Source organism: Neofelis nebulosa, chromosome 1, assembly GCF_028018385.1.
Source record: "Neofelis nebulosa isolate mNeoNeb1 chromosome 1, mNeoNeb1.pri, whole genome shotgun sequence".
In the NCBI taxonomy this organism is placed as follows: domain Eukaryota; kingdom Metazoa; phylum Chordata; class Mammalia; order Carnivora; family Felidae; genus Neofelis; species Neofelis nebulosa.
In genome coordinates, this window is record NC_080782.1 from 52,043,585 (window position 1) to 52,061,120 (window position 17,536).

Here is a 17,536-nt window from a genome sequence, read left to right on the forward strand (position 1 = left end):
TCCTGTTGCCTGCTTTTGAATTATTGTTTCTTTTAGAATCGCAGAATCTTAGGATGTTAAAAAAAAAAGTCCGTAGGAAAGGCAACAGCTTAAGTTTTTCTACAGAACTGTAAAATGAATGGGGAAGTTCGTGACATATTAAGGGGAAAAAAAAGGCAGTTACAATTAGTATTAGTAGCCGCGTATTGTGTAACACGTTGGGGACGTGGTGAAGAAAAAGTGACTTTATGTCCTCGAATTTAGTCATGCAGAGTGAAAAAGACACTTAAAATAATTTCAAATAATTTACAGTTGTAAAAAGTCGCTGTGAAAGGAATACCAGGTGCTATGAGAACATAAGGGACTAATAGGTAATTGTGACTTTCTGCACCCAAGTGATCTTGTGTTTTACCATTAGAAAAAAATACTATAAAACAATTTCTATTTAAGGAAACCAATAGTATCTGATATCCCAACCGTCCTTTTAAAGTGCACATATGAAGTAAGATAAAATACTGGAAAATAAGCAGTCATTTTGGTAGTAGAATTTCTTGTGTTTTCTTTGTGCTGTTACCTTTTCTTCCTCAAAGTAACATGTATTGCTTTTATTTTTTTAATTTTTTTTAAATGCCTATTTATTTTTGAGAGCACCAGTACAGGAGGGGCAGAGAGAGAGAGAGAGAGAGAGAGAGAGAATATGAGAGAATCTAAAAGAGGCTCCAGGCTCTGAGCGGTCAGTACAGAGCTCCATGGGGGCTGGAACCCATCAACAGGGAGATCATGACCTGAGATCATGACCTGAGCTGCAGTGGGAAGCATAACCCACTGAGCCACCCAGGCGCCTCAACATGTATTGCTTTTAACAGTAAAAGTGAAAATAGTTAACATCCTTGCCTCAATAGGAGCCAATCGTAATCTATTTTTTTCTTATTAAAACTTTGCAGTGCCTAGGGGCGCCTGGGTGGCTCAGTTGGTTAAGCGGCCGACTTCGGCTCAGGTCATGATCTCGAAGTCCGTGAGTTCGAGCCCCGCGTCGGGCTCTGTGCTGACAGCTCAGAGCCTGAAGCCTGTTTCAGATTCTGTGTCTCCCTCTCTCTGACCCTTCCCCGTTCATGCTCTGTCTCTCTCTGTCTCAAAAATAAATAAACGTTAAAAAAAAAAATTAAAAAAAAAATTAAAACTTTGCAGTGCCTAGAGTTGAAGAACATAAATACTAATTTTGATTTTACAGGGCAGTAGGTGAAGGGATAGAAAAGATCAGAGAATGGCCTGAAAGCGAGTAGTCTCTGAATCACCTATGTTTTATTTTTATCTTTTAAAACAATTATTGCAATTTGCTTGGAAGGTTTGAGGCCTGTTTAAAACCACCAGGCACAAGGCATGAGGCTGGCTCAGTAGGTGGAGCATGCAACTCTTGATCTTGGGGTTGTGATTTTGAGCCCCATGTTGGGTGTAGAGGTTACTTAAAAATGAAATCTTAAAAAAAAAAACCCGAAAAACAAACACAAAAAAACCCAAACAGGCACAATCCAGGAAGCATATCTCCTAGAGGAATCATAAAATATGCTGGACAAGAAGGAAGAGTATTTTGTAAGGTTTGGGTTCCTCCTGGAGGATTTTGAGGAGGGTTGTAGGGAAGCAAGGGTCAGTACTAGATGGGTTGCTGTTTGTAAATCTCAATTAGAATTAACTGGGATTGATTAGGATCTAGGTGCTGTTATAAGGTGAGGGTGATTTACTAATTGGGTAATTCCAATAATAGTAGGGAGTCTGGGGCATCACTGGTGAGAAAGCAGCGATCACACAGAGAGTGGTTTATAGCTTTTTACATTTACTGCATGACCTTTGGAGACCATGCTTCCTGTTGTAGGGGGAGACTGACCCTGGGGAGATAAATATCTTGCACCCAAAGACCTAAGGAGATAGAGAATCCCCACTTTGAAGCTTTAGTACTGTACAGATTGGTTTCAAAATGAACACTTTTGTGTGCTGATGATGTAATATGGAGCTGAAACATTTAGGAGGAGATACAGGGCGAAAATAAGGGGAGGAGTAGGAATCAAAGAAAAAGGACAGGGAAGGGGCAATAAAGGTATAAATGTTTTTTTGTCCTCTTTACCTTCTTGAGTTAGGATCTTTTTTCCTTGATGCCTAGCTCAGTGTCTAGCATTTAGTTAACATTCAATAAATATTTATTGAACGAATTAATCCTTCAATTCTGGTCCTGAAATGCTAGGGAAAAAGGGCTAATGAACTGACATATATTGAGAACTGCATCTATGCCAGGTGTAGTGTGAAACCTTTTGTGAAATAATGTAGGCTCAACTGCTCTCTCCCAACTTACCTCCAAGTTAGAATGTATCTGGTGACCTGTGGGGAGTAGGGATTGGATGACACTGGTCAACTTTGGTCTTTTGAATTTATTCCTTTACCTTGTATTTGTTCAATCTGTTTCCATTTACTATAGAAATAGGAAAAGGTCATTAATTTTTCCAAGCATAATTTCTCTCCTTAACTTGGAAATTAGAATTCCTTTTCTGTATTTTTATTATTCCCCAGATCTTTTTCTCATGTTTCTGCCCTCTCCCACCAGGGCCTTCTAGGCAGCTTTGATGACTGTATTGTTGAGATGTCAGAAGTTTAAAATAATCCTATTAAAAATAGAATTTGAAAGGAAACCTGAATTATGTATTCATGAGCATCATCATTTTGTTCATGAGCCAGATTCCTGACGCGTCATCCTAGCCTGAAATGTTAAGGGTTATTCTGCAATTAGGGAATAATCAGTCTATTCTTAATCACAAACCTAAAGGAATGACACAAACATTGCTGTTTGATTTATCTGTATTTACACTGCTTCTTAATTTTTAATTCTGCTCTTCTGGTGTTCCTTAGAGGGAATAAGTTGTTTTCCCACTCGACTATATGTTTGTTTTTTTCTTTTTTCATACATCTGTTGAAATACAACTGTATATGTCCATAGTTCCTCAGTTATTTTTCTAATGACTGCAATGCCTTTCCTCCAGTGCTGCCTCTTCTTTTTTATTTGATCTGGTCAATTTACTCTTTGGACAAATAGTTAATTGAAGACTTTAGGAAAATACTTCTGTTGCCACTTTGCCTTGACTTTTTGAACCTCACAATCATTTAAGAACTTCCTGGCTGTCCTAGAGTCTCAGGAAAAAAACCCCAAATCTCTGTATCTTGATATCATGATAATCATTTACTTATTGGAATCGACCATATTCACTCCCTTTCTATCTCTGTGAGGAGCATGTTAAAAACACCTACAAGTAAAGGTGTCAGCAGGTTTGATTTTTTTCTTCCCAGGAAGCAAGCTACAAACTTCCCGGAAAAAGCTTTCCAGGCGGTGCGCGAGGAGCTTAGATTCCTCCCATTGGTTCTTCCTGGAGCCCCACCCACAGTCCCGCCTCCTGGGCGGATGAACCAATAGGGGCGTGAGTTGTGGTTTAAACGCCGGGTCTGGCGCGACCGCGGCAGGCTGTCTTGGAAGAGTTTGGCTGTTGGCTCTTACGTGGGCGAACCGAGTGGTCGTGAGTGTTGGGCGCGCGGGGCCCGCGAGGAAGGAGGTGGGCTGGGAGCTGGAGGTGGGAGGGCCTGGGGGCTTCCCGGCATCGTCAATAGCGCCGAGCTAGGTTGAGCCGCGGACTGGGACCGCGGACGCAGCCCTCGGCAGTTCGATTCTGATGAGTACTAGGACCTGTGCCAGCCCTAAACCGCCGACTCTTCTGGAACTTAGAGCCTCTACCCAGGCTTCAGGAGTTAGGAGCTGGATTAAATGCCTGTTGCCTGAAGAACGGGCTTCGCTGTCTCCTTAGTTCTAGTTTTTGAGTGGCGTGCCCAGGGTAGAAAGTTTGGTTTTTGCTACCTACATCATCGCTTCTCTCATCTTCCTAACCCCCAGGGTCTAATATGTATTTCGCACCCGCAGCTGATCCAGAATGGCTACCCTGATCTTTGTTGATAAGGAAAATGGAGAACCGGGCACCCGTGTGGCTCCCAAGGACGGGCAGAAGCTGCGGTCTAAGCCTCGTAAGTAAACGGGCTGCAGTCGGAGTCACCGTTGAGTCCGGAGTCACCGGAATCAATTGTGGGCGTGGCCTGGAGTCGGGAGCAGAGGGGAGGCATCAAGTATTGGGGAATGCTCCTATTGCGATTTGCTTATGTTGGGTTTCTTTTATTTATTTATTTTTAACTCTTTACATGAAAGAGTATCTTAAGTATCTTAAGCGATTAAGAGCGTACAAAACTGAAGTACTGTTAGGCATATGGCCAAGCCACTGTCAAAAATTTGGATTGAGTCTGGGGATGAGAATTAGGCCAAGTTTATACACACAATCAGTCTTCAAGTTGGGCAGGTTTTACTGCCTGAATAATCTTATGGTAAGACTTTTTCTTCAGCAGTCAAAACTTTAGATGGGAGATCTCAGGTTTCAACACCACGTGTAGGCAAAATGTTTGATGCTCAAGCAACCTTGCCTAAAGTTACCAGAAAGGCTTTGGGAACTGTCAACAGAGCCACCGAAACTTCAGTAAAGAACAATGGACCTCTCAAACAGAAGCAGCCAAACTTCTCTGCCAAAAAGGTAGGTGTTGGCTACAAACTGGTTGTCTAAACACTTTAGCACTTTTGACTCTTAAAATGACTATAGGCACCCTACCTTTCTTGTGAGTAGAAGGAAATATAGGCTACCAAACACCGATTAGCAGGAGGGAATCCTGTTCTCTTTGTGGACTTCCTCTGTGCCTCAAGATTGGAAGTCTCACAAGCAGCTGGTGAATGTTGTTGCCTCACCTGCTCTTAACTAGCGTTGAAGCAGATTGGTTGGTGGTATCTACTTACAGATACAGAAAGTACTGAGAGGGAGGGTACTTTGCAAGAGGTCACATAGCTAATATAATAGCTCATGTGCTGCCACCCTCCTCCCAGTCTCCTAGAGTGAGCACCAGGTACTCTACTTTGCAAACATGTTGACCTTTGTGTGTGTGCATGAGTAGCAGGTCAGTGCATCCCAGACTAAGAAGACTTTGCTGTGAAAGATGACTTCAGCGTGTAGATTAACACTTTATTTGAATAATTGTCTTAATGTATATTAGGAAGAACACTAATAATTTAGATCAAAATAAAACTTGTAATGTGGTTTAGGACAAGATATGTTTTTTATTTTTATTTTTTTTAAATGTTTATTTTTGAGAGAGAAAGAAGGGGAGGGGCACATAGCGAGAGGGAAACAGAGAATCCCAAGCAGGCTCTGTGCTGCCAAGACAGCCTGATGTGGGGCTTGCATCCACGAACCATGAGATCATGACCTGAGCTGAAATCAAGAGTCAGATGATGCTTAACGGACTGAGCCACCCAGGCGCCGCCAAGATGTCTTTTTTAAAAACTAAGTTGAGTAAGAAATGTTAAATTCAAGTATTGCAAGGCTATGACAAAGATAATGAGAATGTGACGTAGCACTGAAATGTGGGAAACCCTACTTTAGAGATTTCCTCTAGGGGTGCCTGGGTGGCTCAGTCGGTTAAGCATCTGACTCTTGGTTTTGGCTCCAGTCATGATCTCGGGGCTTCTTGGGTTCAAGCCCCTCAATGGGCTCTACGCTGGCAGCATGGTTCTCTCTACCCCTCCTTACCCCCGTCTCTCTCTAAATAAATTAAAGAAAATATTTAGTATACACATATGATGTAAGATTAAATCAATAATACGTAGGTTTCTGCTTTGGCCTATTGTAGACTGGCTACCTGCCCAATTTAGGCTAGAGAATTATCCAGGCTACTCAAGTCCCTGACTGTCTTTTGTTGGCTCTTACTCAGTGTGTATTTCAACTTAATATTAACTAAGCAAATAAATCAGGTGACACTGATGGAAACACAAATGGAAAGCACACTTCCAAAAGCCAAAAATGGCTTCTAGGATTAGTTTCTATTTGGGTGACTCCTGCCCATTTTCTGTGTCAGGTTGAGTGATTGAGTTGATTAGCTCTGAATTAACTCTATATTCTTGGTAACTTAGGCTGAGAGTTGCTGATACTTAAATAACAGACTAAACTCTTTAGCCGTGCTACTAGAATTGCTTGCTGAATTGTATTTGTATGTAATTAATGAGAACTAAGGATTACAGTTGCTTAGAAGTCCGTGTGAAAGTGGTGAAGCAGTCACATCTGGAAGACTTATGATCTCTTGTACTAATCTATTGACAAGGTTTCCACTCTCATTCATATTTTCTTGGGTGGTTTTAGGTAACTGAGAAGACTGTCAAAGCAAAAAGCACTGTTCCAGCCTCGGATGACACCTATCCTGAAATAGAAAAATTCATTCCCTTCAATCCTTTAGGTAGTATTTTTTTTTTTTTTTTTTTTGTATTACAAAAATGCTTTAGTCTTGAGTTTCTCTTAGAATCCTATTCAGCTCTAATTTGATATGAATAGACCTCTGACCCCAAATTGTAATAAGACTCTCTGAATCTGGTCTTTGCACAAATGTATTTGGTGGTGGATTTCTTTGTAAGGAACCTCTGAGGTCTAAAGGGGAATTGGTGCAAAGGTGTGGAGAACATTGTTCCCGACCTCAAAAACTTCCCACATAAGGGAGATAAGATGTGTTCACTAATAGTGAACAAGTGTAAAGTGGACATTATTCCTGGCAAGGGTTTTTGAAAGTGGGTTTTATGTCGAGTTGAACAATGTCTGAAAAAATCCACATAGTCTGTGAAAACGTGTTTCTACTCCTTCAACCTGCTATGTGAATCAAGTATTTTCTGTTACAGAACCACCTTTTCAAGCTTTTCCCATTTGAGGAGAGGCTACTGTATCCAGGCTTTGGGTGCAGTGGTTAACAAAGACAGGTCTCACCCTGAGGGAGCCCATGATTGGGAGGGAAACCCCAAACGAATCCTCTCACTGTAAGTGAGCAAGGAGAAAAACTGGTCCCTTAGGGGGAACTGAACCTCGCCTGGAAGAGTGGGGAAGGTTTCTTTTAGGAAATGACAGAAGTTGAGTTTTAAAGGCTATCTGGGGATAGCCAGGTGAAGAAGGGGAGGGGCAGGGCAAGAACACAGCACAGAAGTGTGTGCAGAGATCCTGAGGTAGAGCCGAGGACTGGAGGGGTTCTGGGAAATGAAGGCAGAGAGAAGGACAATACGGATGAAGCTCGGGAAGGTCACATAGAGCCTTCTACATTTCTGAACTGGAACTTTCGGCCTTTCATCCAAAGGCATTTAGTCATCCTGTACACATCCAGCTTGTCCCTGGCTTTTATGTAATACAATTCTGCAGTTACTGTCCTCGAAATTGTACTGTGAGTTTGTGAGGATAGCTGGAGAATGGACTTGAAGGATTGCTGAGTCATCTCAAAGGGGAGGTGATTAAGTTTTGATACAATGTAGTGCTTCCATGCTAATGATTACAATTCAGCCATTCAGGAAAATGGTGAGGTAGATTTATGCATATTGATCAAGAAGGAGGACTACAAAATGCTGTGTTTGAGGAAAGAGCTACTAAGTTGCCCCCCAAAATAGCATAAATTACTGAACCCACCTGCAGTGGATGAGGATGCCTGCTTCCCCTACAGTCTCTAACGGCAAATGTTTAAAAACTCTTAACCTTATCAAAAAGGCAGTGGGTATCTCATGGTTTTAAATTGGGGTGCATGTCCATGTAGTGAGCATATTTGATCATTGGCCTTCTATAGTTTTTTTTAACTTCCTGTTTGTATCTTTGTTTTCCTTTGATAATGACTTTTTCAGCAGCTTTTGTGGTTAAAGGAGATTAGCTTTATTAGGTTGCAGACTTTTTCTTCTGGAGTCTTTTGTCTGTTTATGGTTTCCTTTATAATTCATTGGTTTCAGATTAAGTAGTCACCATCCTGCAGTTCCTTTTTAACTTCTGGGTTTTAGCAGTCTTGGAAAGAGTAGGGTAATTCCTAGTATTTAGGCTTTAGAGAAGTTTCAGACTAGAGAAAATAATGGTTCTCCCCCATCTTTGTTCTTTTGAGGAAATGCTAACCCCCTTGAAAAAAGGAAAGACTCAATATTTAAATTCTAGTTTTGTTACTGTCAAGAAAAATCTACTGTATTTTTTTAATTAAAATTTTTTAGGGGCACCTGGGTGGCTCAGTTGGTTAAGCATCTGACTCTTGATTTTTGCCTTGGGTTATGATCTCATGGTCTGTCCTTGGGATTGAGCCTCCATGGTCAGTCCAGCATGGAATTGGTTTGGGATTCTGTCCCTCCCTCTCCCTCTGCCCCTCCCTCACTCGTGTGTGCTTTCTCTCTCTCTCTCTCCCTTCTCTTTCAAAATTACTTTAAAATTTTTAATTTTTTTGATCTTCATGCCCAACATAGGGGTCGTACTCATGACCCTGAGATCAAGAATTGCATGCTCTACCAACTGAGCCAGCCAGGTGCCCTAAGAAAATCTTTTTGAAATAATTCTAAGAAGTAAGAAGTAAGACACTTGGATTATAAAGAGTGTTACTTAACACAATGGTTTTCGTCTTTTTTTTTTTTTTTTTTTTTACGTCTGTGACCACTCTTAAAAGTTAGTGAAGACCCCAAAGACGTTTTCTGTGTTGTTTAAATTTCCTGTATTGGGAATTTACACTGGTTAAAAAAAACCAAACAAACCCTCAAAAAAAACCCCATTATGTAACTTTTTTTTAAACATTTCTAAAACATCTAGAAGAATGACATGGTTTTGTATATATGTGTGTGTGTGTGTGTATACATACATATATTTTTTTTTTGGTTTTTTTTTTTTTTTTTGGTTTTATATTTTTGAAAACTTGGTTAATTTAGCTTAACATAAAACATCTGTATTGTAAGTCTGCATTCAATCCATTGCATCTCTTGTTTTGGTTGAAGTACATGGAAAAAAATTTGTCCTCCTGAAGATAGGTAGTTAGGACAGGGAGGAGCATTTTAATAGTCTTTTTAGATAAGTGTGGAGAGTTCTTTCCTACAACACTAACACCTAACAAGTGGCAATTTCTGAATGTATGGTTGAAATGTGTAATCTGAAACCCTGTCAGTGAACATTTTGTACTCCGAAAATAAAATCCATTGGGCTGTTCTGCATTTAAATGCAAAAATAAAAGATACATTTAATCACGCATTGATCATTTAGAAATGATGATTCACGGGGAAATGTAGATCATCCAAATGTTGAAGTGTTTCATTATGCAATGTCAAATATGCACTCATTAATGTCACCACTGATCTCATTGGAAAAGTGTAATATTAGGAAGTTGTCAAGCTAATGATTACAGATAAGTTTTTCAAAATTCTAGTGTTTTTTTTTTTTTTTTTTCCTTGAAATTGTGTATTTTGTCGTTGGCAACAGATACTGTTTTCCTTGAGGTGATGGACTTCTTTATTCCTCTAAGGAAATGTGCTACAAATACCCAAGTCTAAGCAACTACAGTTTGTCTTTCCATTGTTATTTCAACTAAACAGTGTTTCAGGATAAAGGCCTCTAGTTTAGCTTGAAAACCAAATAATGGCACAAATCTTTTTTCTTTGAGCTCACCGTGGTACTTGAGTATGCAGAAGTGCTTTATGGAGTACTTCTCATTTCATCATACAGAATACTAAAAAGACATGTTCTTAAGGGTCGAGAGCTGACAAAATTAATACTTTTTACTGCATGTGGTAAAGTGATATGTGAAGCTGGCATTTTTTACTGCAAGCCAGTGGTATTGAAGAATATAAGGACTACAAAATACAGTTTATTGCCGCTGCCTTGATTTGTGCTAAGGCACAGCAAGCAATTCCATCCATTACTACTTTTGTACCATCATTGCAAATGTCAGCACAGTGGAAGAATGTGTTAACGTTATTAACAACATATTTTGACCTCATGCACCCACTGAAAGGGTCTCAGATCCCCAGGGGTCCACTGACCACCCTGAGAACCACTGCTCTGATAAAGTGCTTTGTCTTTGTGACAGATTTTGAGAGTTTTGACCTGCCTGAAGAGCACCAGATTGCACACCTCCCCTTGAATGGAGTGCCTCTCATGATCCTTGATGAGGAGAGGGAACTTGAAAAGCTGTTACACCTGGGCCCCCCTTCACCTCTGAAGATGCCCTCTCAACCATGGGAGTCTAGTAAGTGAACAAGTGTCCTTCTAGAAGAGCTGCAAATTACTTGTGTCATAATACTTTCATTATCGTGGGGGGCAGAGTTGTATGGAAGGTTAGCCTACAGGTAATTTCTGTCTTTCAAACTTCAGGGATAGGGTTTCAGAGTAATGAAAACTCTCAATTGGTACTGTTTTCAGTCTCAAATGCCCAGCCAAAATCAAGTCATTCTGGAATGTAGACAGTCTTAGATACAGAAAACAAGATTAAGTTTAGCCTATGGCTTCTTAGGTTATAACTTGAAGTATAACAAACTTGCTTGGAGTGAGAATTCCAAGTTATATCTAAAGCTAATCTAGAACCAAGACCCCTGAGCACAGTAGCATAGAATGACAAAACCTTACGGCCAAGGTTTGAGGCCTTGGTTCAAGCTGGTGATTAAAAACCATCAGTATGTTTTCTATTTGTTCTGATGGGATAGCGTATTCTATTTTATAAGTTAGTGATATTGTTGGCTCTTGTGTGGGTCCTTAAAAACAATAGTTTCAGGCATGTCTAAGATTCATTTCCTAATGAAGATTAATTCTGGGATCTTAGCCACATTCAAAGCAGTGTGTGGGTGTGAGTGTATGTGTATGTATGCATGTGTGCAATGTCTAACTGGGGTGGGGTAGGGATTCAATATGCAAAGGGGAAAATAAGAAGATAAAATTGACAACTAATGTCTATGTTGAGATGGACGATGACATAAGGGTTTGCAGATATTGAATAAGAAATTCCTGTTTTCTAGATCTGTTGCAGTCTCCAAGCGTTCTGTCGACCCTGGATGTTGAATTGCCACCTGTTTGCTATGACTTAGATATTTAAATTTCTTAGTACTTAATAGTTTGTATGTTTTGTATTAATAAAGAAATTCTTTAATAGACTCTTCCTAATATTGTAATTGGTTTTCTGTGGAATTTACTTAAAACAGTATGAAAATTAGTGGAAGTGTTTGATAAGGGTCTGTCATCGGACAACGGAAGTGTATCTGACTTGAAAAGCTTACCTTAAAACCTTTTGGTTTGTTTTAATCATGAATTTAGCAGCTGCTGCCCTTCAGAAGCTGTTTTCCCTGAAACATACATCCCTAAATGTGTACTTTATTGCCTTTCTGTGGCTATTAACTAGTGACAGTTATTAGATCTCTTAATTAGAAGAGCCACTTCCAGCTCGTTAAATATCTGTTGCTAAGCATTCTTTATTGCTGGTTCTGTTTGGTTTCTAATGACTTTAAATCTCAGTATTCAGTAATCAGAATTTGAAAGGCTCTAAATCTTCTGAGATCTTCAATTAGGTGCTTTAAAGATTGCAGCAGATAATTTATGGATGGTAATATCCACTCTTCACCTGTAGGAAACTCCGTTTAGTTGTTTACACTATATTGTGACCTGGGTGAAGTGTTTATAATAAGCATTATTGTGTTTATGACCCTATTTTTCATTTGAGGACAGTGAAGCTCAGAAGTTCATTGATAGGCTAGAGACATGAAGAGTTATTACTTTGATTTCAAATCTGTGATTGGAATCAAAATATTAGATTACAAACATTTGCTCATGGATTTTCTTTTTGGGGGGATGAGAGGGATGACCCCCCCCCCCCAAAAAAAAAAAAAACAAATGTTGCCCCCATGTAAAATTCCAAAATTTCACATACCTTTTGGTTTTGGAGCTTCTCTTGGAAAAGCAGATTTGGTAATAGTTTGGCCCTTGTTTCCAATACTGAGACTGGCAGCGGAGTGTAGGCTACCTTGCAGGTAGAGTGTGGGCTTTCTGTCCTACAGACCCTTTGCGAGATGGCCTGAAAGGAGAACTCAAGTGTTGCTTCTGTCTCTTCTCTGATCACTTTACTTGCTTGGTCCATGTAGGCAATTAAATTGATCCTTGCTTAATACCAACCTATATAGGAAGTCTTTCCCCTGAGAGGTCTGTAACATACATAGTCAAGTTAAAATTTGAACCTTTCTTTTCCATCATTGCTGGTATCCTATGCAATTTGCTTGAAACTGAAAACTAGTGGGAGTGTTTAACAAAGGTCTGTATTCTGATAATAGTTTATTTGATTGAAAAAGTTACCTTAAAACCCTTCGGTTTGTTTTAACAATTTATTTTAGAAGCTGCCACTTTTCCCTGAAACCTACACCTCTCAGCATGTACTTTATTGTCTTCATTATTAGGAAGCAAACCAGGAAGTGGCAAGATAGGCATGAAATACCAGGAACACATATAGACACTGATGCTGAATTTAAAACTTTTACCTTTTAGGGGCGCCTGGGTGGTTCAGTCAGTTAAGCATCTGGCTTTGGCTCAGGTTGTGATCTCACAGCCTTTGGGTTTGAGCCCCGTGTTGGGCTCTGTGCTGACAGCTCAGAACCTGGAGCCTGCTTTGTATTCTGCTTTTCTCTCTCTGGCTCTCTCTGATCCTCCCCCTGCTCAAGCTCTGTCTGTCTCAAATATAAACAAATATTAAAAAAAAATTAAACCTATGATTAAAACTTTTATCTTTTAAATATAATCGAATCAGTCTGACTCGAATTAGAGACATGTTTTTAATTTTTTAATTTTTTTTCTTAATTTTTAAAATGTTTGTTTTTGAGAAAGCACAAGTTCGGGAGGGGCAGAGAGAGAGGAAGACACAGAATCTGAAGCAGGCTCCAGACTGTGAACTGTCAGCACAGAGGCCGATGATGAGCTAAAACCCATGAACTGTGAGATCTTGACCTGAGCCGAAGTTGGACACTTAACCAACTGAGCCCCCCAGGTGCTCCTAAAAAGACTTTTAAAAGAACATAAAATAGGGCTACTAGGACACATGGCTTTAAGGAAGAGTATTGGATCTAGCATCCTCAGATATAGCAGGGCCATGTGAAAAGCAGAGCATGATTGAGTGGTTTTCATACTCCACAATAAACTCAGAAACTTTGGGAAAGGATCTCTTGTGGTGGAGTGAGCAAAGGACTGAGAGTGTGGCAGCTAGTCAGTCCTTTACCAGCTAGTTAACTGTCCTTGGTCAGACTGAACATGGAGTAATCTCTCTTCATCTGCTGTCCATCAGAATACAAAGCACTTAATGTTGGTTGAAACTTGAACTTTAAACAGATGCTTCTTCGTTAATATAATTTTTATTTTGTGGGGATTGTTGCTGTTTTGTATACAGTTTTCCTAAATATAAGGTGTTTGGCTTTATTACTTGAAAAGGCTTGGGGTGCCTAGGTGGCTCAGTTCATTTAGTGTCCATCTTCTGCTCAGGTCATGATGTCATTGTTCATGGGTTTGAGCCCTGCGTTGGGCTCGGTGCTGACAGCTCAGAGCCTGGAGCCTGCTTTGGATTCTGTGTCTCCCTCTCTCTGCCCCTCCCCCACTCATGCTCTGTCTCTGTCTCTCAAAAATGAATAAATGTTAAAAAAATTAAAAAAGGCTTATGAGAAGCCGTTTGCAATTCCAGTCTGTCCAACTGATGATGCTCTAAGATTAAAGTTCGTTATTTTCAAGTTGGACAGTTGTACCACACTGGATCTTAAAGGTGCTCTGATCTACATAAGGTTCACCCATACCTAGCATACTCTTCTACTGGCATTTTTCAGGTTTCAAGTTCCAATTAACCTTCAATAGGAACACAAAGCTTTTTAAATATATTAATGTTCATATTGTCTATCATACTAATTCTGAGCAACATTATCAAGTCACAAAAGGGTTGGTACAACCATGGAAATTCCCAAGTTGACTTTGTTCTTGCCATTACTTTAACCAATCATTTACTCAGGCCCTTTTGTGCTAGGGACCAAGGCTGTGATGGTTAAGTAACACGTTGCCCTTGCCCTCAGGGGCTTGTGGTCCAGTGGGGGAGAATGGCATGAAATGCCATCATGATATAGGAAGATGAATGTAGGGGCAGGAAGAACCAGTTGCTGGTGAGTACTTGCCAGCCCAGTTTAGGGAAGGGCAGGGAAGGCTTCCTGAGGAGGAACATGTGGATGAACACTTGATGGAAGAGAAGTGTTCTGGGCTGAGGGACCAGCTTTTGCAAGTGCCAGGAGGCAAGAGAACACAGCCTATTAGATGAACCCCCCCCCCCCTTTTTTTTTCCCCTTTTTCTACTTGAGATTTGGGCAAGGAGCATAGTTGGTAACAAAAGAGTCTGGAGAGTTAAGCTAGGGCCACGTGGCTTTGTAAACTATGGAAGGGGGTTTAGCGTTTGTCCTAGGGGTGTTGGGTGCCATGAAAAAGTTTTAAAGAGGGAAGGGACAGGGCCAGCTTTGTGTTTCGGAACTTCACTCTGGAGGCGGGGAGACCCAATTATGGAGTCTGCCGTAGATGATGAAATGGCCTTGAAGAAGTGATGGCAGAGAACAGTAAGGCTTCAAGAGGAATTGGCATTGACAGGGTGGCAAATGGTGGAGAGAAGGCACAGGAAAGCATCAACAATGCATGGGGATACCCCTCACATGAGGGTGCTCAGATGTGTTCACAAAGATGTTTATTGCTGCTTAGTTTATAATAGGTAAATATGATACAGACGGTACATTGGGATGAAATGTATTCATTAAAAAGGAACTATGTATGTGGACGTGGAGAGATCACCATGGAACTTTTTCAGTATCCCAAGTGGGTTATATTTAGGATGACTTTTTTTTTTTTATTTTTTTATTTTTTTTTTATTTTGAGAGAGAGAGCGTGTGCTTATGCATAGCGGGGAAGGGGCAGAGAGAGAGACACACACACACAGATGCAGGGCTTGATCCCACAAATCATGAGTTCATGACCTGGACTGACATCAAGAGCTGGATGTCTGACCGACTGAGCTACTCTGATGCCTGGGATCCCTTTTATTTAAATATATTTGAGACAGAAAAGCATAGTGATAAGGAGTAAAAAGTGAGATCCTGGCTCAGCAACTTTGTTTGCGACCTTGAGCATGTCATTTAATCTCCCTGAACTTCTGTTTTTTCTTCATTCATGAGACACATGATAGAATTTATCTTGAAAGGTTGTTAGGAGTACATGAGCTAATGCACGAACACTCAAAATGGGCTTGACCTCTTAGTTACTATTCCTGTTAGGTTTATTTGTGAGTGTAAAAATATCCATAAAGCTATCCATTCATTCCTTACCAGAGTTAATCTTGCATGTGTCTATGGAAGACTAGCATTGTTTAAACTTATAAAAATTTATATATTAATAGGATTATACCACCTAAAGAGAAAGTGTGGGGTGCCTGGGTGGCTCAGTTGCTTGGGCATCTGACTGGCTCAGGTCATGATCTCACTGTTCATTTGAGCCCCACATTGGGCTCACTGCTGTCAGTGTAGAGCCTGCTTAGGGTCCTATGTCCCCCACTCTCTGCCCTTCATTGACTCACGCTTTCTTGCTCTCAAAAATACTTAAAAAAAAGAAGAAAAAGTGCTATTTTCTCTGGAGGCTGGAGAGGTTGAGGTAATACTTTTTTTTTTTTTTAAAGAAAAATATGTATTGTTCCATTTGTCTTTATAATGGTGAAATGAATCCCTATCTTCTTCCCCACAGGCTTCATTGTGGGGTTGGGTGCATCAGGTTTGAGCCTTACCTAGAGCCCCTAAGGTTCTGGGAAGCCTGAACACCCAGTTTGTGACTTGGGTTGGGTGGTGGAGCTGATTTTGAAACAGCCTGAAAGGAGGCTGGGGTGGGATATGATGCTTTGACATGGGAGCCTTTAGAGAGCTGAAGATCATTCCTGGGGAAAATGACCCAGTGGGGTCAGTGGGCATCTGTACGGGTTCAGGATCAACCAACTTTGTGTGTTGACCTGGGCATGCAGCGTTGCCCGGCAGGTTTACATAATCTCCATTCTTCCTTTGTGAGTCTGCTGTATTCCTACTGCTCTGCTCTTTAAACTTATCTGTTTCTGCTTCCACCCCTTTCTCTCAAGTGCTGAACCTCCCCCCTTGTAGAGCATGTGGGAGCCCACAGTCAGGAATGTCCTCTTCTTGCTGCCGTTTGTTCTACAAGCCACCTGCATCTTGCAACAGAGGTGTTCGCCCTGTCATCCCTTGACATCTGCCCTGGGTCACCTCCCCTCTTTGGTTATCTCCCCCCCCCCCCCCCCCCCCTTCTCGGATGTGTTTGCTTTTTGGTGGGGCCTCCAGACTCTATAGTCTTCCTTCTGTACCTAAAGACCCTTCTTCGTTGCCACATCTTTCTTCAATGTCCGACCCTAAGGGCTCAGTCTTGGCCTCTCTTCTTCACAAACTCTGTGTGATCTTCTGTATTCCCGTGGTTTGAAATCCCACCTCTGTGCTGCATTGGTATCTCTAACCCAGGTCTCTCCCCTGAACTCTCTCTAGGTGCTTACTAGATCTCAAATCTAATATGTCTAAACTGGAACTCTAGTTTTCTCCCTCTGCGATCTGTCCCTTGCTGGCCTTCTCTACCTCAATAAATGGCGTGTTTACTCCTGTTACAAACCCGGGAGCTGTCTTTGTTACTTCCTTCTCTTCCCACATCCATCCCCACAGCCAGCCTGAGGTTTCTGCTTCTAGTTTACATTCCTAGTTAGTTCATTTCTTTCCACCCCTTAAATGCAAACTATGATTTCTTTTTTTTTTTTAATATATAAAATTTGTTGTCAAATTGGTTTCCATACAACACCCAGTGCTCATCCCAAAAGGTGCCCTCCTCAATACCCATCACCCACCCTCCTCTCCCTCCCACCCCCCATCAACCCAAACTATGATTTCTTGTGATGACCACAGCCCTCTAACTGGCCATTCTGCTTCTGCTCACGCCCCTTCTTACCTGTTCTCCACCGTTGCCAGAGTGATGTTTTAAATGCAACTATAATTGTCCCTCACTTAAAGCCTTTTAGTAGGTTCTCACTGTACGTTGGGGGACATGTGAACTCGCCTCCTTGGCCTGTGAGGCTTTGCATGATCTGGGCCCCTCCCGGTGCTTGTTCCCTGTTCAGCCTCCCTCCCCTGCCCTTCAGCTCTTCAGGAACCATTCCTGCCCCTGGCATGGCCCCTGCAGGTAGCATGAGTCCTTGTTGCCTCCTGAATTGCATCTGCTCTGCCCATTGCTGATCCCACCTGGGGCACAATTGGTGCTCTGGTGTTGAGGAACTGCTTGCTGTGTCCTATGGTCCTCCTGACTTCCTCACCCTGACTGATCACCTGAGCAGTCACCCAGTCCTGCCACTTCCACGGCCTAAATATTCCAGACGAGATCGGGCGCGTTCAGGGTGGTATGGCCATAGACCCCACGGCCTAAATATTCCAGAAAGGCTCAGGTCTTTCCAATGCTGGTGTTCTTCCTTTTCAGGCCACCGTTTCTCCCCTGGGATGTTCTAACAGCTTTTTATACCCATTTTAATATGATTTCCCCAAAGCCATTCTCCAGGCGCTAGCCAGGGTGAGTTTTCCCATTCAGCAAATGTGATGGTATCGTTT

General features: G+C 41.3%; 1 protein-coding gene across 8 annotated transcripts; it reads left to right on the forward strand.

Moving 5' to 3' along the window:
- The first annotated feature begins 245 nt into the window (after window positions 1-245).
- Window positions 246-11,012, forward strand: PTTG1 (PTTG1 regulator of sister chromatid separation, securin). 8 transcript variants are annotated; one of them, XM_058722346.1, is made up of 6 exons: window positions 246-350; window positions 3,932-4,032; window positions 4,402-4,586; window positions 6,240-6,333; window positions 9,946-10,104; window positions 10,868-11,012. In XM_058722346.1, the coding sequence occupies exons 2-6, from the start codon at window positions 3,942-3,944 to the stop codon at window positions 10,942-10,944; spliced, it is 606 nt and encodes a 201-aa protein (XP_058578329.1). In that variant the 5' UTR covers window positions 246-350; window positions 3,932-3,941; the 3' UTR covers window positions 10,945-11,012. The 8 variants fall into 8 exon arrangements, with proteins under 8 accessions (XP_058578329.1, XP_058578298.1, XP_058578336.1 ...); XM_058722315.1 differs by lacking the exon at window positions 246-350 and adding an exon at window positions 3,418-3,533; XM_058722353.1 differs by lacking the exon at window positions 246-350 and adding an exon at window positions 3,418-3,533 and having other exon boundaries at window positions 4,405-4,586.
- Window positions 11,013-17,536: the final 6,524 nt, after the last annotated feature.

Bases quoted from the DNA above. Each gene is read 5' to 3' on its own strand.
- PTTG1 (XM_058722346.1), top strand. From the start codon at position 3,942: ATGGCTACCCTGATCTTTGTTGATAAGGAAAATGGAGAACCGGGCACC. The intron at 6,334-9,945 runs GTAGTATTTTTT...TCTTTGTGACAG, and splicing joins CATTCCCTTCAATCCTTTAG to ATTTTGAGAGTTTTGACCTG. The intron at 10,105-10,867 runs GTAAGTGAACAA...CCTGTTTTCTAG, and splicing joins CTCTCAACCATGGGAGTCTA to ATCTGTTGCAGTCTCCAAGC.